This window comes from Talpa occidentalis, unplaced genomic scaffold (genome assembly GCF_014898055.3).
Source record: "Talpa occidentalis isolate TD23 unplaced genomic scaffold, MPIMG_talOcc4v2.1 talOcc4.9, whole genome shotgun sequence".
NCBI classification, from domain to species: domain Eukaryota; kingdom Metazoa; phylum Chordata; class Mammalia; order Eulipotyphla; family Talpidae; genus Talpa; species Talpa occidentalis.
In genome coordinates this window covers 14,995,590-15,019,760 of record NW_023605305.1, presented here as the reverse complement: position 1 = coordinate 15,019,760, position 24,171 = coordinate 14,995,590, and the positions used below count along the sequence as shown (strand labels likewise).

General features: G+C 48.3%; 2 protein-coding genes across 5 annotated transcripts in view; both read right to left on the bottom strand.

Moving 5' to 3' along the window:
• Positions 1–4,416, bottom strand: part of DHDDS (dehydrodolichyl diphosphate synthase subunit) — a 30,463-nt gene extending 26,047 nt beyond the window's left edge. For 2 of the 4 annotated variants that reach the window (XM_037498409.2, XM_037498411.2), the window contains exons 1-3: positions 4,193–4,304; positions 3,779–3,851; positions 1,706–1,822 (exon numbers count right to left, since the gene is read on the bottom strand). In XM_037498409.2, the coding sequence (XP_037354306.1) occupies positions 1,706–1,822; positions 3,779–3,841 (180 nt within the window). In that variant the 5' untranslated portion in view covers positions 3,842–3,851; positions 4,193–4,304. The other 2 variants (XM_037498410.2, XM_054690995.1) reach the window with 2 other exon arrangements.
• Positions 4,417–6,121: 1,705 nt separating this feature from the next.
• LIN28A (lin-28 homolog A) lies at positions 6,122–21,017 on the bottom strand. The gene is made up of 4 exons (XM_037500227.2): positions 20,858–21,017; positions 20,201–20,385; positions 9,606–9,790; positions 6,122–8,935 (listed from the first exon to the last, which is right to left on the bottom strand). Exons 1-4 carry the CDS (start codon positions 20,886–20,888, stop codon positions 8,719–8,721), a joined length of 618 nt encoding a protein of 205 aa, XP_037356124.1. The 5' UTR covers positions 20,889–21,017; the 3' UTR covers positions 6,122–8,718.
• Between the last annotated feature and the right edge of the window lie 3,154 nt (positions 21,018–24,171).

Sequence of the window (24,171 nt, the reverse complement as noted above, 5' to 3'; positions counted from 1 at the left end):
AAATGTGTCAAAAGTCCACAATGCTACATTCTGAATTCATTATATGAAACTCTAGAATAGCGAAAACTCATCTCTAGTGATTCAGAACTGTGGTTGCCTAGAGAATGAGAAAGAGTTGGTTCAGGGTTTGACTGGAAAGGGACACAAGGGAACTTTCTAGAGAGAGGAAACAGGTGAATGCCACTGTAAAAACTCAAAATCTGTGCATTTCACTATGAAATTTTATCTCGATGTAAAAAAAGGTAAAACTCAGACTTGGTCCTTTGGGGCTGTTCCAACTCACAATCGCTAAAGGTGGAGAACAAAATGGATCTAAGGATAACAGTTTTGAGATGGGGAATCTGGGAGTTAAAGATAGGGGACAGAAGAAAATCCAGCAGAACAGAACAGAGCTAAACAACTGCCTTGCTAATCTTTCAACACACACAGACACACCCTGATTCACTGCTACCTCAGGAAAATTACCAATGAGAAGCTGACACCTGAACGGGTTCTGGCCCTACAGATCTTCCACACATAGAGAGAGACCTCAGCTGGCTCTGATCCAGTGACCTCAGTCGACACGGCTGCTAGCAACAGCTTCGTTCTTTGAGCACTTACTTTATGCCAAGTCCTGTGCCAAAGCTTTCCACTGGGTTGTCTTGTTTGATCCTCAAGTAATCTCCTAAGGTAGACACTATCATTATCTCCTTTTACAGATGAAGAAACTGAGGCAAAGGGAAGTCACATAACTCGCTGGAAGTCACAGAGCCAGGAAGTGGCAGAGTAATAGTACAATGAGTTCTGAGGGACTCCAGAGCTTACATTCCTAAGCACAAGGCAACACTGCCTCTGACCCAGTCACACAGAGCAGCTGCGGGCAACAAGTCTAAAGGCAACCGCTGTGGAGAGAACCCCAACAAGCCTAAAGGCCTCCCCCTATGGAGGGAACCCCACAACTGCTCAAGGCAAAGAACATCACTGCCCTGGCATCGGGCTGTGCTCTTGTGTTAGGGAGCTGAGATATGGGGGCTATAGGCCATATTTCCATTCATGTTGTTAAACGTAATGTTTCCCAATTTGCAATATGCATTAAAATCACAGAATGTTCATGACCTTTGCTTAGAGTGATGTCCTGGTTTATCTGGCATATCCCCCAGTTTAAGCACTGAAAGGCCTGTGTCCTGAGAAGTTAGTTGGCCTCAGGCAAACTAGGAAGGAGAGTCACGCTTTGTTTTGCATCACAAATACCACTTCTGAGAACTTATTCTGCAATAATACTATTTATAAATGTTTATTTATAAATATCCAATGGAGTAGCTAAACAAATTATGTCACATCGGCATGATAAAATATTCCAAAGTCATACAGTCAAAGTTAAAACACACAGTTAGAAAGGCTATATATCTATCTTGCCAAAATGTCAGGTAAAAATAAGGTTATCAAATTGTAGATGCAACTGTATCAATGCTAAGTCATGTCAGGTCATATCACAAAGACTGGCACAAGGCCCAGAAAACTATAAACTGTGATAGAAAAGACAATTTTGGTGGTAGAAAAGACAATTTTGTTCTTTTTTCTAATATTTAACTTTCTGTTAATGCCAAATGAGATCTACAGTAAGCAAGCAAGCAATAAAACACAAGAAGCTATAAACAACAACACTCACAAACCACGGCAAACACAGGGCCTAGTCTTCCCCTGGGGTTCTGCTACCTATACCCACCTCAGCCAGCTTGTTGAAGCCCTGTGAGTGGCCCTCCTGCCGTTCCACTTGGCACTTCTTGGCATAGCGGCGGTTTCCATCCATTATAAATGCAATGTGTTTGGGCATTGGCCCTGCCTGTGAAGCAAGGTGACAAGGGATGAGCAATCACATACTCTCCAGGGACAAAGGAGACATCACACCCAAGCCGACAGGATTGAGCTAAAACAAAAGCCTTGAGGAAGAGAATTGGGTATTTTGTAATTTTAGTTCAATAAATGGGTAGTAAGCGCTTTTACTTATATGTTTATTGAACACTTAGTACCTGCCAGGAACTATACTCCACTTCTTATACTTCATCTTACTTGTTTTTATTATACAACATGTAAAGCAAACAGTATTATCTTCATTTTATAGGTTAAAAAAAGCCTGAGTCTTTGAAAGGTCAAGTGACTTGCACGAGTCATACCACTAAGAAGCAGTAAAGTGGAGACTGAAACTGAGGTCTGTGTGCTTTTAGACTTACTTTTAATGACAGGCTCTTTACCATTGCCTTGGTTTCATTCGTCCCCAACTGGAAGGCACAGGCAGGAAACTGATGGGGCAGTGGGATGCAGAGGGCACCTTCCACATGAAAGAGGCACCTGCTCCTCAGTTCTCCCCAACTGCTCTCATAGGAACGGGGACTAGTATTGTTTGAATTTTTTGGTTTAACATCAGGATTTTTACAAAAACTTAAATATCAAGAGCCACTTCACAGCAAATAAAAAAGATATTTTGGGGCCCAAAATATCTTTCCTACCTGCTGTAGGAAAGTGCGCCCACCACAGCAAAAATTCATCCCTTATCTCATTTTCCCTCCACGGAGGGGCTCTTCACTGCTGCTTCCTCCACACCTCCCCAACATTTTCTACTTGCATCCCCTACATGTTGTCTTTTAAAAAAAAAAGTCCCAGTCAAGTCATGCAGCATGTTCTTCCCAACACATAACTATAGTGGTTCCCCGAGGAGTTATTGTCCATTTCTAGCTTCCTGAGATCATTTGACATTTGGATGTGTGAGTAAGTGGGTAAGTATAAGGTTTGCTGCCTCATAAATTCACTGCTACCTGCTGTTTGACAACTTGTGGTTGAAAAGCAAAACTGAGCTGAATGGCAAAGATCTCAAATCTGTCATATGCAGAGGATACAACACTGTCATGATTCCCAGAGAAAGAACTAAGGGAATATTTGGGAAAGCAAGGGGCATGTAGGAAATACAGTGACTACAGTCTTTGAATGGCTTAAAGACAGCCCCAACAATACTAAAAACACATGAGACACTTTGCTTAGTGTTTTCTCTGTATGCTTCACTTAACCCTTGAAAATAATAGGGCTTTCATTCATGATTGTATGCCTCCAGGGCCAAAACTCTCTAGCAATATGCTCTACTACCACGTCAAATAAAGTTAATTATTCTATCTAAATTCAGAGGTTATTAATAAGAACAATAGATCAAAATTCCAGGGAAACAAATTTCAATTTCTATAAGGAAGATCTAACAATTTATGCTGCTCAGGAGGTCTGGGGCTTCCTGAAAATGTGAGAATTAGAAAAATAAACTGCCAGAGAGGCAGACCTGGAAGTTACCTCCCAATTCCAAGATTCCTTAGTTGCATCACTAAATTTCACTCAACATCATAGCCTGCTCATCTTTAATAAGTTTTTTTTTTTTTTTTTTTTAATAGAGGCATGTTTTATTTATTTATTTTGTTTGTTTGTTTGTTTTGTTTATACATGCACTGGGTACAGTCAGAAGCGCGGGAGGGTGAGAGAATTCACCAGAGCCAGAGCGGGGAGCAGAGCAGGCAGAAGGACCGAAGTACACTGCTGAGGGGAGCAGCGGGCGACAGGAGAGGTCTGCGCGCCATGTGGGATCCTCCGCCGGTGGCCGGGAAGCAGCCGGGGATCGAACCGGCGCCGCAGAGGCCGCGGGCAGCTTCGCAACCCAGCGCTCAACCGCTGCGCCACCGGGGAGGCCCAATCTTTAATAAGTTTTGATACAAGATTACCCAAGTGACCAGAAGGCCAACTGGTGCTGTGGGTCTCTCCTCACCTTTATGATGTTGGCACAGAAGCGCTCCCAAAATGACAGCTCTCCTTCCTTGATCCATGACATAGTTCTCGCTCTGGCAGAAGAACAAGACAAGCTCAGAACAAGACGCCAGCCAGGTAACCCTCGACAAGCAAGAAAGAATCAGGCGTCACCAGACCAGAGACTGCACACCGCTAAGGCTGATTTCGTCTCCCAGTTTATAAGGAACCCAATGGGACTGTGGGGACAGAGGCCTTTCCTCGGTTCTCCTGGCCCGGTGGACCTTGCTCCCATCCCCTTTTCCCCAGAATATACACCTACTTCTCCTGCACGTCAACACAGGCTTCCTGCCACATCACGGAGCCAAGATACTGACCCTGCTCCGCTGCTTCCTCCTCCCCCAGGACGTTTCCCACGGCGCTCGGGGTCACTTACCTCTTCAGATGTCGCCCCCGATACCTGCTACCTCAGGGTCTTCCAATCACTTATCCCCTCACGAGTCCCTTCCACTGCCCCCTCTGCGTCTCCCACTGCTGCCTCCTCTCCCAGTCACCTCTGTCTCCCCCCCTTCTCGCCTTGGGCCCCGCACCCGATCGGCTCGGGCCGGCAGCCTCCAACTGCTCCGGTGGGCCGACTCTTCCTCACGACGTGGCGCTGGAAGAACACGTCATCGCTGGGCGCTGGGACACGCCCCCTCCCGTCAGCCAATGGGTGGGGCCTCGCTTGCGCCCGCGGGCTCGGGGGCGGAGCTGCGCTGGAGGTGCCAGCGCGAGTTCCCGCTCCGGGGTCCGAGCGCGGCCGAGGGGTCGCGGGGAGGGCGGGGGCGGGAGCGAGTCACGTGACCGGGGGATTGGGGTTCCCCCACGTGCTGGGGACGCGGCTGGGGCCAGACCACCCGGGGATGCGGAGAGGTGTGTAGACCCTGGGCGGCCTCAGGCAGATTCCGCTACAGGGCGTGAATTCGGGGAGCCCCGTCAGAAATGCCGCCCGTGGTGGCCAGGCGCGGTCCTGCTAGCCGGAAGGCCGTGGAGGGCCGCAGAGCTGGGGCATAAAGCCCTGCTACGAATCTTTAAAATTGTGCTTTTGCTGTTTGCTGTCCGATTTAGTGGATTTAACCGATTGCTGAGGTCCTAGCCCTAGTCAGTCTCAGAGATGCACTTAATAGTAATCTATTTCATGCTAAAGGAAGGCACTCAGATTTTAGGCTTTGCAGATTCTCAGCTCTACCCAAAGGGCATAAAATGGTTAAGGCCAGAAAGAGTGCTGCCCAAGGAATGACAGGAGGGCCCTTGGTTAACACTGATAGAAAAATAAAGGGCATTAGTTCTGTACCAAATCTTTAAGGAAAAGCTGCAGAAATATGAGGTAGTCTTAAGAAAATGGGGGCTTAATATTCTCAGAAGTGCAGTAAAAAAAACCCTTTACAGTTCTCTAAGAATCGTCTAATAGTTTCTCTTTGCAGTCTCATTAAGGCAAGGAGAGTTACAGCACTGGTGACTCCCAGTTGATTGTCTTCCACCCTCTGATGAAAGGGTTCCACCAGATCAAAGGGCCTAGAGATGAGTAACCCACCCATGAATAGTCTTAAGCTTTTCCAGCCTTCCTGTTTTACATCCTGGGAAGTTCAATTTGCCCCTTGTGATTACTTCGATTTTGCAGGAAGACCATTTGCAGAATTCCGGTAGCTCTTTGCTGCTTTTAGTACTCCCAAGGTCACCACTGACTTTATGGTATAAAACTCCTGAAGTGGATATAAGAAACTTTTACCCGGGTTCCGCGGGTTTCCTTGCACTTTGAGTAGTGGTGGGTATGCGTCCAAGTTTTTCCTTTCTAAGCCCTCCGTTAGGGGGAGCTAGATGTTTAAAACGACAGTGTTCATTAAGACTAGCAAACTTGGGCTTAAATAAAATGTTGATGTTTATAGCTATTCAGTGTATCCCTCTGGCCTCGATTTCCCCAGTTCCACATATTTCCCTCCCTGGGGTGCCACAGGGGGTTAATTAATTAAGATTTGTAAAGGGCTTTGTGGACCAGGGAATAATGTATTATTAGGGTCTCATGCCCCAAACCATGGCCCCATCCTTTCATCCCAGCCAGTGGCACAGGCAACCCCATTCTTATGCATGCCAAGCTCCTAATCCCCTCTTGAATGTGGCAGCTTCCAAGGAAAGGACAAGAGGCCTTAACTAGAAACAAAAATCCACTGTAAAGAGGTGCTAAGAGGACTGAACTTTCAAGAGTGATTCCTAACAAAATGTCTGAACAGAAACTTAATGGTTCTCCTGTGACTCCTGAGTCTCAATCCAACAAGGTAGAATTAGGGGAGAAGAAAGCACCCTAAATATCTAACAAGGAGATGACAGTTTCAGTACCAATAAGTATTTATTCATTGTATTTTCCCAGGGGAAAAGAGAGGGGATGGGAAAAGTGTCAGCATGTGTTTTACAAAATGATAGCAAATGGGAAAGTACCCAGCAGAGCAAAATCAACCATCAAATAAACATTTCCCAGTGATGGGGTCACCAAAGCCCAGGGGGGGGCTCAGTCTCCTCAGTTCAGGAACAAGGAAAAGGGGTCAGGTAAAGAACAGACAGGTACATGCTTTCCTACCCTCCCTCCCCATAAATTCAAGATTTCACACAAAGCTTTGGTTTCTAGCAGTAAACATGGGAGTTACATTCGTCCGTCTCCTATTAAACAATCTTGTGGCCACTTTGACATAAGTTTCTTGCACCTGCATAAAAGTTCCTGAGTAACTTGGATATACATTCATCTTCCCTTTCTTGGTCTCCCTACCCCACTTTCTGCGTGGAAGGCCCCCTCATTGCTTCCCTACCCTAGGATTAGAGATGAAAGTGACACCGCATTGTGTATTTGGCATGAATCACATCAAGGGTCTTCACTCAGGAGGCTGGGAACAAGGGATAGTGTCCTTAGCTTCAAGTTTTTTGCACAAATCATTTGAGTTGTGGAAACAATGCAAATTCAATGTGTATAGGTTTTTTTTGGGGGGTGGGGTTGGGGTAGGTGGACAGAAGTTTGGGGGATGGAAGATCTGCTCCAAAATAGGAAACAGGGGAAGGGCAACACAAAAGAAAGGCTGGTTCATGACCCCAAGGGCCCCCCAAGTTTGCTTCAGATCTTTTTGCCTGGTGCAGAAGCTTTTGTCAAAGATGCTTTGGCTATTTTTCTTGTACAAAAAAGTTTGTAAACAATAAAACCCCAAAAGAACATGGAGAAGACCAACACATTATATTTACACAAACGAGGCCACCTGGAAATCACCAAATCAGCTATTCATGAAGCCCTACCAGCCCAAATACAACTAGAGGGGGCAGCAGCTGGGGGAGGTCAGAACCCAGGCTCAGACACACAGCACCCAATGTGTTCTATTGCATTTGCCCTGATTCAGCACAGTGAGGTAGGTCTACAGTGATCTTACAGCATGTAAACGAACCCCCCTTGGCTTAACCCCAGTTCTAATCACTGCTGTCACAGGGCAGGACACCCACTCTGGGCAGCCACAAAGAAGCCATCCCTTATGAAAGCCCAGAAGGAAAAGCCCAGATTGTTCAAGTGTAAAGGATTTTAGTCCCTGCTTCCTATATCCATCCCTGGGCAGCTCAAGATGGATACAGAGGTATCGTTCTTAAAACCTATCCCTAACAACTCACTCTTTTTCAATCACACACACGCACCCATGCCCCGCTGTGCATGGTAGGCCTCGCCCAACCCAGTGAAGGATGGAGCTGGCATGTAGAGGAAGCCCTGTGCCCGGGGATTAGAGATCTGGAACAGGAATCCTTTCTCACCCTTCTAGACAACCCTCACCTAAACTTGGTGGCTTTTCAGTGCCTTTCCCCTGCCCCAGCTTCTCCTAACTTCTCTGCACTACCTTTGCTATTCAAACCAATTTGCAATCTTCCAGTAAAAGGAGGTCAATTACAGGGCAATCCAGCAAAGACCTAGTCTCCCATGAAAACATGATCGGTGGAAGGGTATTAAGAGGACACTGTGGCAGAAAAGCCAGCTTTAATTGGCAAAAATGAGGTAGTTCAGTAGGCTATACACTCCAAATAGTTGTTCTCCCTGATGATAAAACAACAAAAGTATTCCTGCTGTGCAGACCTGGAGCTGCTGCCAGCTTATCCCTGAGATTGCTCGTGTACCTGAGAACACAGTGCAGGAATGAGGGCCTTAGATTAAAATACACAAAAATACAAAACCAGAATATTTATATTACGAAAAAAAAAAAAGTTAAATGCACAAGATACGTCATTCGCACACAGCTAGTGCAGTTGGCATCCTGGAGAAAGTGGGGCCCAAGGTGCAGCTATCCAGGGGAGCAAATAAATAAAATCCTATTGGCCCAGAATGGGGAATGAGCTTTTAACAGCAATTCTGCAGCTGCTCCCCCAGTCACCCCTTTTACCTCTCATCACAACCCACTGCTTGGGACAGTTCTCAAACACCCTATCCCAAGAGTGGGTTACAAGGAAACAAGATGTGGAAAACCCTGCCTTAGCCCTGAGAGTCCTTCCCACAGGCTCTAGAGGCTTGTGGGTCGGGTCCACCAATCTGGTCTCGTACTTAACCTTCGCACTGTGGCACGGGAAAACAGTCACAGATCCTTCTTTAAAAGGAAAACCACTCCCCTATGCAGGCCAATTTCAAAATCTTCAGATCCTAGGGGTGGAGACTCAGATTAAGCAAGCAGAGAGGGATTTTCCCCCAAAGCCCTCTTGTGCATCTGGAAAGAGCATGGTTAGAGTTCCTTTGCCTCACCCCTTCCCCCCACCAAGAGGGAAGAGGGGGTGATGCTATGGATGGACCCCGGCCTGAGTTACATGGCAGTACCAGCTGCCCCCTACCCACCCTCCTATCCCCACTTTCTCCACTCTGCCGATTGATGCCTGCTCCTCCAACTTCCTGATCACAGCATAGCCCCCACCCACTCCGGCTCAATTCTGGGCCTCTGGGAGCAGGGCAGGGGAGTGGATCTCTTCTTCATCCTCTCGAAAGTAGGCTGGCTTCCCCTGTGAGCTGGGGGCCTGCTGGGCCTTCAGTGGGCATGAGGCCACCATATGGCTGATGCTTTGGCAAAAGTGGCACTTCTTGGGCTGGGGTGGCAGCTTGCATTCCTTGGCATGATGGTCTAGACCTCCGCAGTTGTAGCACCTAGTACAAAGCCAGATGGTCAAGTTGAGAGAAGAGAGATCAGAAGCCTTCAACAGAGTAAGGGCACCCAGACTGGCCTAGGTCCTCTTGCTATACTCACTTCCCTTCTTGGAGACTAAGTTCCCTATTTTCATAAAAGGAGAATTATGACTAGATGATCTAAGATCCTCCAAATCTATTGTCTAGAAGATTTCTCCAGTTTCATGTAACTTAAGACTCTGAGATACCAAGAATACAATCATGGGCTCTCTCCCTCTACCTGCACTGCGGGACACACTAGATTCTACCATAACCTTAAAAATCAGTACTTGCCATTCATTAAAAATATAGACGAAATTAAAGGAGTCAAACTGTGTTATCCACTGAGTATAGAGCTAAGGTGACAGAAACCTGGAGACCTGGTGAAGAAGCAACAGGTACAGGTACCATTTCAACTCTTCCACTTTACATTTTCATACCCATGATGATCTCCTTTTGCTCTACAACCCTGCCTGTCCCAGGGAGAAGGAGCTAGTCACAAGTGCCCTCCTCTGGGCATCACCAACAAGTACCCTAAGCATCCACATGTTGCCAGTGACCACAGGCTTCATTTTATCTTTGGCAACCTGGTCCAAGTAATGGGCCAGATGGGGAAAGCACCCCCATCCTCAGCATGTCTCTCCAGCCCCACCTGTCGCCCTTCGATCTGCGCTTCTGCAGGTTCTTCCCTTTGGGGCGCCTCTCACTTCCAATGCAGAACACCCCACCAGGACCGGTGACTCGGATGGATTCCAGGCCTTTGGCAGACTTCTTAAAGGTGAATTCCACCGCCTCACCCTCCTTCAGGCTCCGGAAGCCCTCCATGTGCAGCTTGCTCTGGGGGAAGGGAAACATGGTGGATTTTTAAGGACCATCAAGATAATGTTTCCATTTATCAGTGAAGAAATTGGGACTTGAAGATCACTGCAATTATGAATGAGAGACCTACCTGATATCAGCAAAGAGCAATTACATGAACAGAGGCTGGAACATCTTTATTCTTAAACACACCACTTATATAAAATAAAATAAAAAAAACAACTGTAAAATATAAAACAGGCCCATCTACTTTCAAATGTCAAGATCAGGAGAAAACAAAGACTGAAGAAACCAAACAATTACAGTAATGCCTGATCCAGGCCTCCCTGGTGGTACAGGGGTTAGTGTCTCAGCACTATCAAGCTATCCCCAGCCACTGCAGCATGAGTTCGATTCCCCACCAGAGAGCTGACACATGGCACAGCAGACCTCTCCTGTCTAGCCCACTGCTCCCTTTCAGCAGTGTATCTCAGTCCATCTGCCTGTCTTGCTCCCCACTCTACCCTTGGTGAATCCTTACCCCCTTGCACCTCTGGCCTATACCCCAGTTCTTGTATGCATAAAAAAAAAAAAAATCTTTCAAAAAAAGAAGCAATGCCTGATCCTGGATTGATAGTGCACCAGGAAAATATAGCTACTGACACAATTTGCATGTGGAACATAAACACATCAATGCTCAATTTTCAGAATTTGATCACTGTACTGAGGATTATGTAAGAAAATGGTCTGTTTTAGAAAATATACACTACGACACTTAGGGGTAAGGATATTTGATGTAACTTACGGTTAGGAGAAAAACAGAGTAAAATGTTAAGAACTGAGGAAACTGGAAAGGCTATACTGGATTTTTCAGTACTATTCTTGCAACCTTCTTCCCAATTTAAAATTACATTACTAAGTGATTTTACCGCTCTTTCCACACCACCATATTGGTGCCATGAACCCCCAAAAGCATGAACAGGGTGAAGAGGCAAAGGCCAAATTCTGCTAGGTCGTGCTCCAAAGTCGTCATCTAGTTTCTGACTGTGAAGACGAAGCGTGGCTACCCTGGAGAATCTGTGATCATCAATGACTACAGAGCTGGGGACATTGTTGTGAAGCTCACAGGCGGGTTTAAACCAGCGTGGAGTCATCAGCTCCAGACTGGATGTGCAACGCAAAGATGTAGAAACATCACACTAGCCCGCTCCTGCCCCTTGGTTTGGTTTCATTGTACTGACAACTTCATGAAGTTGACCATGAAGGAACAAGACAAAAACAAGAAGGAAGGGATACCCTGTGTTTCTTTTTCTCCGGATGTTAATAGGGATGTTAATACATATGCAAATAAAATGCCTCAGTGGACAAAAATAAAACAAAAAGGTTACTGAAAGTTGAAGGAAAAAGACAATGTCTTGCAAGCAGACATATCAGTGGTTTAAAAGAGAAAAACTCAGATCCAAGTACATGGAGAAATCAACAGGTGAGGAAAACAATGCAATATTGTCAAGAAAATTATTTGCTTAGAAGTAAAACCAGTATACACTTTTTATGTGTACGGAAAATACAATCCAGAGGAATTAAATATCTCAGTTAAGAAAATAAACTATAAGACTTAAATTAAACTGATAAGACTACAAAAGGCCACTACTATAAATCTTAAGCAAAAAAAAAAAAAAAAATCAAACCAACTCCATTTTAATTCCATATGTTGATACACCAAGATTTTAAAAAATTATCATTTGCAAAGTACCTGCAAATAAAAGGGGAGGGAGAGTCCTTAACACAACAAGTGGCAAAACTGAGGTCAGAAGAACCCTGGGTTCCTAATTTGAAGCCCACACCCCCATTCCACCTGGCCACTCACTGCATCAGAATGTCAGCAGAGGCCCTAGCCAGATAGGCTCCATTATGGCCTATTAAGACACCCTAGGAGCTTGTTAAATATGTCAATGAGGTGTAGTAATCATAGAAAATGAAGCTCAGAGGAGGAAAAGGAACTCCTAGCCCTGGCTGAAGAGAACACAAATAAATAGCATTCAATATTTTAAGCTGGATAGAGAGTGAATATTGCAAACTGGGGCTCGGGTGTAACATCCTCTTTAGCAAGAAGGAACCCCCAATTCCTCAACCATTAAATTTATTTTCATTTAGTTGGTATTGGTTAAGAACACAGGCTCAGGTGCCAGACACATCTTGGCTCACAATTTCTGGCTACGGGGTCTTGACTCATGATTCACATGTAGGCCCAAGATCCTTCTTTCTGGGAAGGGTAACGTCACTATCCAAGGAAGATCTTGTGGCCACGGGATATCAAGAATGTGTACTCTGGGCCTCCCTGGTGGCACAAGGAGTTAAACACAGCAATATGAAGCTATCTGCAGCCTCTGTTTGATCCCCGGGCAGGGAGCTACCCACATGGCGCAGCAGACCTCTCCTGTCTCACTTGCTGCTCCCCTCAGCAGTGTATTTCAGTCAGTCTGCCTGTTCTGCTCCCCACTCTGGTGAATCCTCTCACCCCCACACCTCCCCCTGCACCTCTGGCCTGTACCCCAGTTCTTGCATGCGTAAATAAATAAATCTTTAAAAAAAAGTGTGCTCAGTAACTATTTGATGTACTATTATTTGTTGCTTTTGTCCTCTAGTTCTCCATAGAACCATTGCAAAGTAGATCCTATCGATACTTTCTATTCCCACAGGATCAGCCAGGGAGGGAGGTGATGGCTCACCCCATCCACTATTCTGATGTAGGGGAAGGGAAAGAGCTTCAAAGCAGGAAACAGAACGAGGGGAAAGGTGAAAAGACCCATCCTTCCTGATGTACAGACACAACCTGAAGTTGATGTTAGATCGGTCATTTCATGAGCTGGGACAGGAGATGGGAGAAGCTGGCAGCAGGAGATGCTGGAGGATCCAGACCGAGAGTATCCACCGCGGAGGGAACCCCAGCTTCTCTCACCTGCCTGGTAACCTGAGACTGGGACACTGCTAGTTCTGTGTCACTGTAGACAAGGGCTTGGAGTCTGGGGCACGAGTCCTTTCTCTGCTAGCTGGCAAAACAGAGTGAAGCCAGGTTTTATGGTGGTGGTGTGAGTTGCATGCATGAAGCATAGTTAACACACTGCCTGCCACACACACAAATCCTCAGAGTATGGCCATGATCGACCTCTTCACACTGGATCAGGGGAGGCTAATGAACAGAACATGGGTCCAGAAACTGGTCGTAATCACTGACTAGCTGTGGAAATTCAGAAAAATGTCCCCTTTTCGAATTCACACGCTCCTCTGTGCAGAGGCGCACAGTGCCTCTATACATGGGGAGAGTTTGAAGCGGACTAATCCTCTCAGGTCATCCACTCCATCACTGAAGGATTTAAGGTCTGTAAAGGCTTTCAAAGAGTTTACCCCCCCCTCCCCTGCAGTCACCTCACCATAACCGGTCAAGAGTTAGACTGGTGGTCTCCAGGGTGGCTCCCTGCCCCCCAAACCCGCCCCTTTCTGAGCACATACTTTGAATTCCTCTCTTATCAGATAGGTAATCAGCCTGCAGCCCCTGAGAGTCAGCCTCACAGGCCTGCATCAGAAAAGAGCCTGAAATTCTTGCCACCACCCCCACCCTACCCCCAACCACACAAAGCAGAGCCCCGCCCCTCTCCCCATCCCCTCCAAAAAAGAAAAGGCCTGGGGGGAGGGGCAAGGCTTGAACTCCCCCAATAGAGCCCAGCCCCAGGAAACAAAGAGTTGACACTGGTTGGTTCTGGTGGTCAGATTCCTGGAGTTCCAGAGGCTGTAGAATCCACCTCCCACCCCCCAACCATTCACTATATTCATCAGTTCCTTCCTTCCTCTTCCCTTTGGGGTTATGGTCACGGTGAGAGAAATGGATAGACACCTTTCTTCCCCGGCCAAGCTTGCAGGGTCTGCCAAAGTCACCGCCAGCAGCCATCTTCCCCTTCCCTGCAACCTGCTGTCCTGTCCTGTCCATCCAGGGGCGGGCACATAGGCCTGCGCCCCTCCACTGCCTGCCTCCAAATCCCTTAAACGGGAACCTGATTTAAGGTCATTTATTTAAATTATTTTAAAGATCTTGTCCCAATTTATTCAAACAAGGAGGTTAGGCAGCCTGTAGGGTCCCCATCTTGTAAGGGAAAATGGCATTTAATTAGACAAAACAGTTGCAGAAGACACTTTTGGGGGGATGGCAGGGAGGAATGGGGCCAGTTAAAGTACTTAAGCCTTCTGCTCTCTGAATACCTTACCACTTCCTAGTCCTGCTTTCCCCCCGCCCCCCCACCAGCATCTCATTCCAGCACCAGCTCAGCCCTTTATACATGTAGACAGAAGGTGTTACTGAGCAGCCCCGATATAAAACGGGTTGCCTGGCTTTAGGTCCTCCTTTAGGACATCCTTTTCCCCCTAACAAAGGGACCTTGGGGGCTACTCAGGAAATGTGGTCAAGTAAAAAAGCACACTGGAAGCTGAATTTCCTCTGCTTGCACCATGAAAGTTGGGCAAACTTCTCATTTGCAATAGCAGGGGATCAGATTCATGGTAACTGGGTCCCTTCCAGCTCCAAGGTAGCCCACTTTTAGCCACATCACCCCTTTGTAACAGGGTGGTCCCCAGGAAAGGGGGAGGTTCCCTGCCCCACCCAAGGGAGGGTGGAGCTGAGCAGGAAGAAGAGAAGCTGCAGAAGAGACTGAGGAAGGAAGCAGGATGGAGCCAGGAGACCTGGAGGAGGCGCATGGAGCCTAGACACACGTGAAGAAACTGTGCTTGTCTTTTGGTCGTGGACTGGGTGACACAGATGTGGGTGAGACCCGTGGGGAGGTGACAATGGCAGCTTTTATCTTGATGTTGATTTTGCTCTTTTCCTTCTGGGCTTGTCTGGTTGTTTCTGACCCTTTGCTGTGGGTCCCCACTGGAAGGTGCTTTAGACTCGTGGCAGGCTTTGGGGCCTTGCTCTGGGCCAATCCCATTTGGATGGACTTTTACCCACAAGGGGACGGGTAACTTTGGGTGCTTCATTTAGAAACTAGACTCTGCCTTACCTGTATTGTTTCCTAGTTTTATTAAAGTTCCTTCCCCTTAAAGTCTCCTATGTTTTCTGTTGATGCGGCGGATGGCAGAACCCATTTAGAATAGGTAGGTTTGCGGGGTTTGGGCTGCCCCTCTCCCTGTCCTATAACACCTTTATATAGAAGGTGACAAGAATTAGAATTTCAGGATACTGTTTTGGTCACAGGAAGGACCATAAAATGTCCATGTTTCAGCTGTTCCACAACACCCAGTCATTATCTTTCAAGATTACCCAATGCATGCCTATATCCTCAAGGTCTAGGTGCCCAGCAGTGCTAAGTTCTCTACCACCCCAAATTACTCCACATTTTGGAAAGTATCTAACTCACACCAAGCATGTAAGCCTGTAGACATTATAATCCCCATGTCATAGCTGAGGTCATGGAGACTGAGGAGTTAAGCGCTTTGCCAGTCACATGTGGGGCAATGCTGTGCTGACTGCAACTAATCTGACTTTTTGCGCTATCCTGAGTCCATAACCAGCCCTGTGCAACATAATGTGTGTTGCATAAACTTTTAAAAACTTTCTAGTAGCTACATTAAAAAAGATGAAATTTTAATGACTCAGTCCCAAGGCAACCTGAACTTCATTCCTGAAGGTAAGGTTTAGTAGGGGTTAGGGAACTAACTGGTTTTCCCAGAACCATATTATTTGATGATGTGGGAGGGTGGAGAAATATGTCCAGAACCAAACACTACAGTCAGACCACCCCTTCTGCCCGCTCTGTCACCTCTGCTGAGCCCATCACCTCCTGCCTGAAGTTGCCCGCCAGGTGGCGCTGCTCACCAGCCTGTGGACAAAGGCAGCCAGAGGGAGCCTGGAACAGAAGGATGTTTGCTGCCTGGTCCTGAACTGTGAACACGAATATTGACATAAATTTATGTCTCCAGCTCATTAAGGGTGGGCATCTTTATTCCAGGCTGCAGGAAAATGGAGTTTCAAAAGCCATTTACTTACTTGCCTTGGGCTTTGGAGTCCAGTCTGAATTAAATAACACTAAGCTGAGATAATTTCCAACCCCCTGACCTCCCATACAGACTTAATGTAGGTATGCCTGCAGGAAGAAGGGAGGGGTGGTTTTGCCGAGGGTAGTTTTCCCAAAAATTTGGAATTCCAGTAGAGTGGGATAATTTGATTAGGAATGTTCTAGTAACAACCCTGCCCTCAGGAAAGTCACTGAAAACCACTTATGGGGCAAGCAATAGTGTTACCAGCTGCAAGGTAACTGGTAACAGTTACTCGCGAGGGTGCCACAGACTATTTTGCGACAGTCTTCAAAGCACATCTTCTCATTAAGAGAAGGTTCTAAGGTTCTAAGAAGATCCCACAATATTCAAACGAACTCCTGTGTGTTTCTACCAGCTCCCTGGAGATCAAAAGTGGTTCACTTATTTTTTTCAATCTGCTTTTCCTTATTAAGATGGAATGAAATAACTCATGAATGACCTAAGTGTCATGGATTCCAGTCCATGAAAAAGAACAGGAGGATCCTATCTGTGGCTTAACATCCAGACCCACAGACACTCACTCCAAACTTTCAGGAGGTGTCTACTAAGTGCCAGGTCCTATTCCAGGTACCAGGTCCAGAAACAGTTAACAACATTCCCTCCCTATCTTGGGTCTTTTTCTCTGACGTAAAATCTGACAAAAAACCCAAAAGTGTACCCGATGCCTCAGGAGTTGCTTCACAGTCATTCCTTCGATCTATCAAGTTCACATGAACTAGAAAAAGTAACCAGGCTAGTCCCACTCTTCCAAGTTTAGGGGAGGGGATAAGACAAGCACATTCCTAACTAGACATGGGAGGATAAAGGAGAGGTCCCAGATAAGGCTAGATCCCTTTACATTCCCAAACCCAAGGGTCCTATTCTAGACCCCCCTGCCTTGGTTGCTCCCACCACTCCCAATCTTTAAAAAAACAAAAATGGGGCCTCCATGGTGGCCTAAGGGTTAAGTCTCAGCTCTATCACAGCTAAGACCTGAGCTAGAGCCCAGGGACAGCAGGACCTGTCCTGTCCTGACCTGTCCCCCTGCTGCTCCCCTCAGCAGTGTATTTCAGTCAATCCTTCTGTTCTGCTCTCCACTGTCTCTGGTGAATCCTCTCATAGCCCCCCCAACCACCAGAAAAAATAAATCTTAAAAAAAGACAGGCTGCGTGTGAGTAGGTTCAGCAATTTCAACACTTCCTCAATATTCATTTTCCCCTCATAACCAAAACTCAGTTCTGTGGTCAAATGTGGACTCTCTTCTTGTGCCGTAAATTCCCTTAACACAGGAATTTAGCCAAAAAAGGTCATTTTAAACAGATTTGAGTTATGAGCAGAGGCGGAAAGCAGGGGACCTTTTTCTCATTTTGAAGTTGCTACCATCATGGGGCTACTTGGGAGCAGAACCACAGGAAATCTAAGTTAAGCCAAAATGGGATTAGCTCAGAACATCCTTTCTGCCTAACAAAAACTCTTCAAGTGGCCATGAAAAGTTAAGAAAATGGTCAATCCCTGAAAAACAGGAGACAAGATAAAGATTTCTTGCTCCAGCTTTCCCCACAGAACTCTTTCTGAAAGAGGGGTGATACTGGGGTGCTGAGACATTTTTGCTTGTCACAACTGAGATTGCCCAGAATGAGTGACAAACCTGGTCAAAATATAAGTTGTGAGTAGACTGAGAGCTCTGATTTAAGGGTTGGCCACCTTCCATATTCACTGTGATCCTTAAATTCCCCCCACACTCAGCAATACATAGAGCTCTAGAACCAAAGACCTGCGACTAAGTTATTGAAATCTCTTTGATTTATGGCTGGTTTTTTTTTTTTAATTGTTAAACATGCCCCCCCACTCCTGGGGCGGGGGGACAGAAAGTGTTTGAGGGAGGATGGGCATTATATTTGGGAACCAAATGGGCTCAGACTTAGGAGGGTAAGGAAAATGGTAAATTGCTCCCCAACCTTTTTCCTTGTAGAAAAGCTCCGTTTCCCTCCCCAGGCAAATGTCTTAGGACACTTATCCTTCTCACCACCCCCACACCAGGGTGCCCACCAAAAGGGGGAAGTTTCTTGGGAAAAAACAGTATCTCACTCTTTCCATTTGAGCAACACTGACCTTCCCCTGGGCAATTTTTAGGGATCGTTCTGACCTACTAAATTCCCCAGGGTTATTTCAGATTTCTCCATGTGCAGGAACTGGAACCACCAGTTAAGTTACTACTAAGGTAGGATTGGAGATCAACCCCAGCCCCAACAGCTACCAGGTAAGGCTCAGGAAATTTCCACCAGACATTGTTCTCTGTGACTGTTGGGGGGTGGGCGGTGGAGGCTGTTAGGGAGACAAATTCTTAATTCGTTATCCCAGCTCAATTCCCTCCTGATAACTTACTCAACTGTGGAATGTCCCTAGACATTCCACAGGACACTGAAGATTACTTCCCAGCTAATCCATCTGCAAAAGCACCATCTGCGCCCTACTTCCCAAACCTGAAGGTCCTGGCTTCCTCTGTGCCACCCAATAGTTTGCTTTGGATCCAGTGGTTAAGTAGGCTGAAGCGCAGGTGCGTTTGCTCAAGAAAATCTTTTGAGACTTGGAGATCACCAAGGAACCCCAGAAGATGAGGGGCCACATTCTCTTAAACCCCTCCTTATTTAGACAAGGAAGGAAGACAAGAAAATGTTGGGTCTGACTCTTATTCTAAGCCGCCCAAAGTTGGGGAAGCTGTCCAGCCTGTCTCCAGACCAGAAAGATTTTAATCTCTTTGTGATCAGATAAATGGGAGAGTAGGGGAGCTGGCCACCCCGCTGAGGAGGGCCATTCAAAGCTGGTTCCTGTAATAAAGTGATTTAATAGATCTAAAGAGGCCAATTCCCTTCTTTCTCCCACAATTACTTCCTGTGGGTTATCATTCACATATGCAAATGAGACAGGGAGGGGGCAAAGCCACCAGTCGGAACCAGAGGTCTGGTGGGGGAAACAAGAGGTACGGGTTGGAAAGAGCACAGCAAGGGGGTAGCTAAGCATTCTGCTGCAGACCCTCCTGACTGAGGTTCTACTGGCCCAGTGATCCCCAAATTAATTGGCCAGTGCCCATCTCCCTGCATCCTCTATCTCCCTGGCTCCTCACTCAACCTCCTTCCCGAGGGTAGTGCTGGGACTTCCCCACTGCCTCCAACCAGTCTACCCAGCATCTCCCTTCTCCACCCCTCCCCCTCCAGAATACCATCCCTCAGGCTCCAACCCTTAATCCCCACATCCTCCCTTCCCCTCCCCCACTGCTCCTAAAGCCAACCTCCACGAAGTAACCCCTCCCTGCCCGGCTTGGGTGTCAACAGACTGGGCCGGGGATTAGCAATTCTATCGTCCTAGGTCCAGGCTCAAGTAGGCGGAGGTGGGAGGACAAGGGCAGCATCTTCCTTTCCTTGGTAGTTAGGGTGGCCGCAGTCCCAGGACCACTGGAATGTTTCTAAGACAATCAGGATGGAGTGAGGAAGGAGGCCAGGGAGGAGAGAAAGCTCAAGGCTCTGGCTCCTTGTTTAAGGTCGGGAATGTTAGGACAGCAATCAATGGCTGTCTGGGGGGCCATAAATGCCCAGCTGAGGAGACTGTGTCCAAGGGCCGTCTCCCTCCACCCCCTGCCCCGAGACACTGAATTTCACCAGCGGCGTGCTGCTTTAACTGAGAACTTGGGACTGTGGCCTAGCTCCCTCCCAGCTGGCCCAGGCATCTTAGACCTGGGCTTCTAGATTTTCTTTCCTGCTGGGACCTGGATAGCAGAAGCCGGGTCCGGGAGTTGTGGAACTTGAGATGGTCCTCTGGACTTTTCCCTGCACACTCCTCTGCCCCCACCCCACCCCCATCATTGTAAAATCTGCCAAACTCACCCAGAGTTTGGATGACCACCTGGGTGAAGAGTTGGCTGGCTTCTCAGCTCTACCCTCAGTGTCCCAGAGTCCATCCCGCCCTCTCCTCATCGGCAGCTCCAGTCATTTGGTGAAAGGAGCAGGAGGCTCAGGGCCCTGCTCTGGCCGGGCATGTGCTTGCCTGGCCGGCCTGCTCACCCTCCCCCCACAGGCAAGCACAATACAACCTTAGTTTCTGCCACATGGGGTCACCTCCCTGGCCCCTGCCCCCTTCCCAGGGGAAGGAGGTAACAGACACGTGGTAAGTCAGAGGGATTCCTGGAAGGGGGTGGGGGTGCTGATAAGAGACACTGCCCCCGACTCCCTCCTGTGGGAGTTAACAAGGACTCGGAACTGGGGTGCCACACAAAGATGGGAACGCACAATGAAGTCCTTCAGTCGAATATCCAAGTCCGTCCTCCCATCTTTGGATAAGCGCGCCAAGGTCCCCTGCCCCCGGCAAAGTTACCAGAATCGGTCTCACCTGGTGCACAAAGACATCCACCGGGGGGTCCAGCGCGACCCCGGCGCGGGCGGTCATGGACAGGAAGCCGAACCCCATGCGCACGTTGAACCACTTACAGATGCCGGCTCCGTGCAGCAGCTGCGGCTCCTCTGCCGCTCGGGCCGCGTCCTCCGGCGCCTCCTCCGGCGCCTTCGCGCAGCCACCTGGAGATTGGGAGGGCGCTCAGCTGGGGGGGCCACGGAACTGGAGGGCCCTCTCAGACACCCGGCAGGGACACCCGAGCGTCCAGCCCGCGGGTGCACACCCAGGAGCCTGCAACTACTGAACAGCGGGCGAGGAATGACCTGTCCAGGCCGCCTCCCGCGCTCCCCAAGCTTACACTGAGGCCAGTTGTGCCCCGAAAGTTTTGCTCCTCTTCCCACAACACGTTGCCCGGGGACAGATGACCGGGCAGGCCCCTCCTCTTCTCTCCCCCCACCCCCCGCCCCCGTAGCCTGGGCGAGCACACCGCTGGGACACCAGTGTTCTTTGCTCCAGAGCTGGCCCCCGGAAACAGAAGGCCGCACAGATTTGGGGTCCTTCGGCCAACCTGGGGGACACTCCCCCACCTCCCTTTTATGTGGCTCCTGGGCGCCCCTGCAGCCTGAGGTGTCCCGATAAGTCCCGAGCTCAAACCTGCAAACTGCTGGTTTGACACCGAGCCCATGGTAGTCGGCTGAGCCCGCGGCCCGGGCCCCTGGTCGGGCGGCTGCTGGCCCCAGAGAAGTCCGGAGGCAAAGGGGTGGCTCGGAGAAGAGGCTGCTACATCTTCCCCAGCACAATAGCGGTGGGAGGGCCCACGGCTTTTCAAAGGCTCCCAAATTCTAAAAGACAATGACCCAACCCCCGCGGGCAGCCCCCTCCCCTCCCTCCCGCCTCTCCCCTCCCTTTCCCTCCAGTTCCAGCTCCCGCCCTCCCCCCACGCTGCCGTCTCTGACACCTCTGGGGTGTCCCTTCTCAGAACCTTGAGGTTTGACACCCCCACCCCCTACACACATCTGGAGCTGGGGGTCTCCCACCCTAGAATCTTGAGTACCCCAGAATTTGGGATAACGCACTTTAAGGACTCACTGGGGGTCCCCAAAGCAGCGTACAGGTGGGGGACCCGTGTGGGGGGGTAGTTTTTAAACCACGTGACTGCTCCCACACACACACTCACACACCACCCCCACCCCCCGCGCAGATAATTATACATTCCAGAGAGTTGGGGGAGGGAGGTGTGAGCCTGGCAGCGCCGGCCAATCAGAGTCACAAACCACCTGTCAAGGGAGAAATGGATGAGCCCTCCCCCTCCCCCATCCCCGAGCGCCCCTCCCCCCCTCTTCCCCTTCAGGCCTCTGAGCTGACCCGGCTGCTAGGCGCTGACCCGCTCTCACAACCACTCCCTCCACCCCCCTGTGCTTAGATAGACCTGGAGTTCTGGAGTCCAGGAAGCCTGGGGTGGGGAAGCTGTGGGGGGAGACTGGGGCTCCAGCAGGGCGGATCCCCAATCCTGACCAGGGGTAGCCGGTCTCTGTCCTGTGAAGGTCTCTCCCTCCCTGAGTTTCTGAGTTTTCTGGATCTATCAAAGAGCTTCTGAGTTTGTGTGAAGAATTCTTTTTTTCCCCAAAGCTTTATTTCAAATTGGCCCCACGTGGAGCTTCCTAGAGAGGAACCCAAAGAGCCTTGAAGCGGGCTCCTCTCTCCCAGGCTGCGCCTTCCCCTGGCGGCCCCAGGCCTGGGCTGGGAGAGGGACTAGGTGGGTGGGTAGGTGGAGGCATTTCCTCCAGTGCTCGGGACACTGAAGTTTTTCAGACCCTCTTCGTTTCAGAGTCACCATCCTGAAGTTTACTCCCCTCCCCACAGCAGGGCTGGTGGGGCAACTGGACAAGGGGGGGTCCTCCTCATTTTGATGGTAGCCTCCCCTTCTAGCAGATAAAGGGGGCTGGCCAGGGGAGATGGCTAGTGCCCTGGTCGGAGATGGACAATGGCCCAGGGCTCAGTGCACAGCCCTGGCCCTGCCCCTTCACTTCCGGTGCTCAGTTCAAACTGGACAATGCCAGCTCCGGCCAGTTCCCCTCCCCCACGGCTACAACCCATTTAAAGGGCCAGAGCCTTCTTTCGGGGGCATCCGCTTGCGCTGAATTTAATTTTCTCCACCAAGTGTGCAGAACCTCTTGCGCATCTCACCCTGCGTGTGCGTGCACGTGTGTATTTGAGAAGAGGACGGTCACGAATGAGGGGGGCAAGGAACGGGGAGATGGGGAGGAAGAGCAAGAGGTTGTGGGGAGATTCTTTTTCTCTTTCCTGCAGAAAGCGCTCTCCAAGACACCACAACCGGAAAGTAAGGGAATGTAAGGGAGAGGATTTGGGGTGATAAAAAGGACAACTGTGGGACCTTGGTACTAAACCTAAAAAAACACATCATTAGTACAAATCACTAGCAATAGCCCACTCCCAACGGAGGACCCGAATTTAGATCTTCCAAGAGTTCTCCGAGTACATCAGCCAGTCATTTTTGTTTATATAATCCTCCTCACCTTGGGGTCTTTTCACCCCCGCGTTACTAGAGCCCTTAAAGTATATTCGTTTGGCGTACCTCTGTTCTCAAGACTGAGGAGCAGGTGACTAAAGTCTGGCTGAAGAAAAGACAAGGAAGAGCGAGCTGCCCGCTCCGGCTTTGCCTGGGTCTGCTCTCCAGAGAGGTTTGCTTCCCCCGCTGGCGCTGCCGGTGTCTCTGTCCAGGGTCCTGAGGAAGCCCCGGGCTCTGTCCACGGTGCTGAATAAAACAGCGCTTACCTGGCTCCTGGTTCCCAGCTTGAGAATTCTTTCTTGAGTACCCACTTGCAAATCGTTCCCAGGAAACCTGATTCTTCTCAACCTCGCAGTGCCCCTGACACGAAGGAACTTTCTTGAAATCCAAAAAGAGAGTATTTGCACATGATTCTGTGTGAGAGCTGTGCTTGTATCTCAAACTCCCTTTCAAAAGACGGGTATAATTATGCATGTAGCTACTCAGGGTGGGAAATAAGAGATAATATTTTCTGATTTAAATAAGAACCAGAGGATGAGGGAGATTATTACATGTTTTCAAATTATTTTTCTTAATAATTAGCACTTTCATAGGCTCACACACTTTGGAGTCAACTTACCCATGTTTGAATATCAGCTCTACTATTTACAACTGGGATAAAAATTTTGACCTCTCTCTGACTTGGGTTCCTCCTCTGCCCAATGGATATAATAGAATATTTAACTATCAGAAGTTTTATAATGTTAAAGTTAGATCATGCAGGTAAAACTTTTTTTAAAAAAAGATATATTTATTTATGCATACAAGAACTGGGATGCAAGCCAGAGTTATGGGGGGGTGAGAGGAGTCACCAAAGAGAGTGGGGAGCAGAACAGGCAGATCTGGAATGCACTGCTGAGGGGAACAGCAGGTGAGACAGGAGAAGTCTGTTGAGCCATGTGGGTGAACTAGTGCTGCAGTGGTTGGGGGTAGCTTGTTAGCAATGTCTTTAACTCCTGAACACCAGGCCCAGGCAGGTAAAACGTTTTAAATAGTGTCTTAAATAGTGTCTGACATATAGTTAATTCTTAATAATATAAATTTTCACTATTATTATAGCTAATATACACATGTGTGTCTCTATGATCTAGAACCTGCTGTATTATTTGCTCCTGGGGACTAGAGCCATACATATGTTGTTTCTTTCAGCATCTTCTCCTCAGTGCTTGACCCACAGAAGACACCCAAGAAGAGTGTCCTTACTTTAATGGAAATAATGAATGTTAAATACAGTAGCCATAATATTTACTCTTCTAGAATGTCTTTCTTAAGTCTAAACAATGCAAACCCAGGAAAGTTTCAGGACTTCATGAAGTCACATATGTCAAAGCAGAAGATGATTTGGAAAGGGACACATGGCTTTCAACATAATTGGTTCCTCACTGAGTTTTTCCATGTG

What these genes read in the sequence shown, in the direction of transcription:
- LIN28A (XM_037500227.2), bottom strand. Translation starts at nt 20,888, where the DNA reads ATGGGCTCGGTGTCAAACCAGCAGTTTGCAG. An exon ending in TGGATGTCTTTGTGCACCAG is followed by an intron (nt 9,791 to 20,200) that starts GTGAGACCGATT and finishes CCCTTCCCCCAG; the next exon opens with AGCAAGCTGCACATGGAGGG. An exon ending in CGCAGATCGAAGGGCGACAG is followed by an intron (nt 8,936 to 9,605) that starts GTGGGGCTGGAG and finishes GCTTTGTACTAG; the next exon opens with GTGCTACAACTGCGGAGGTC.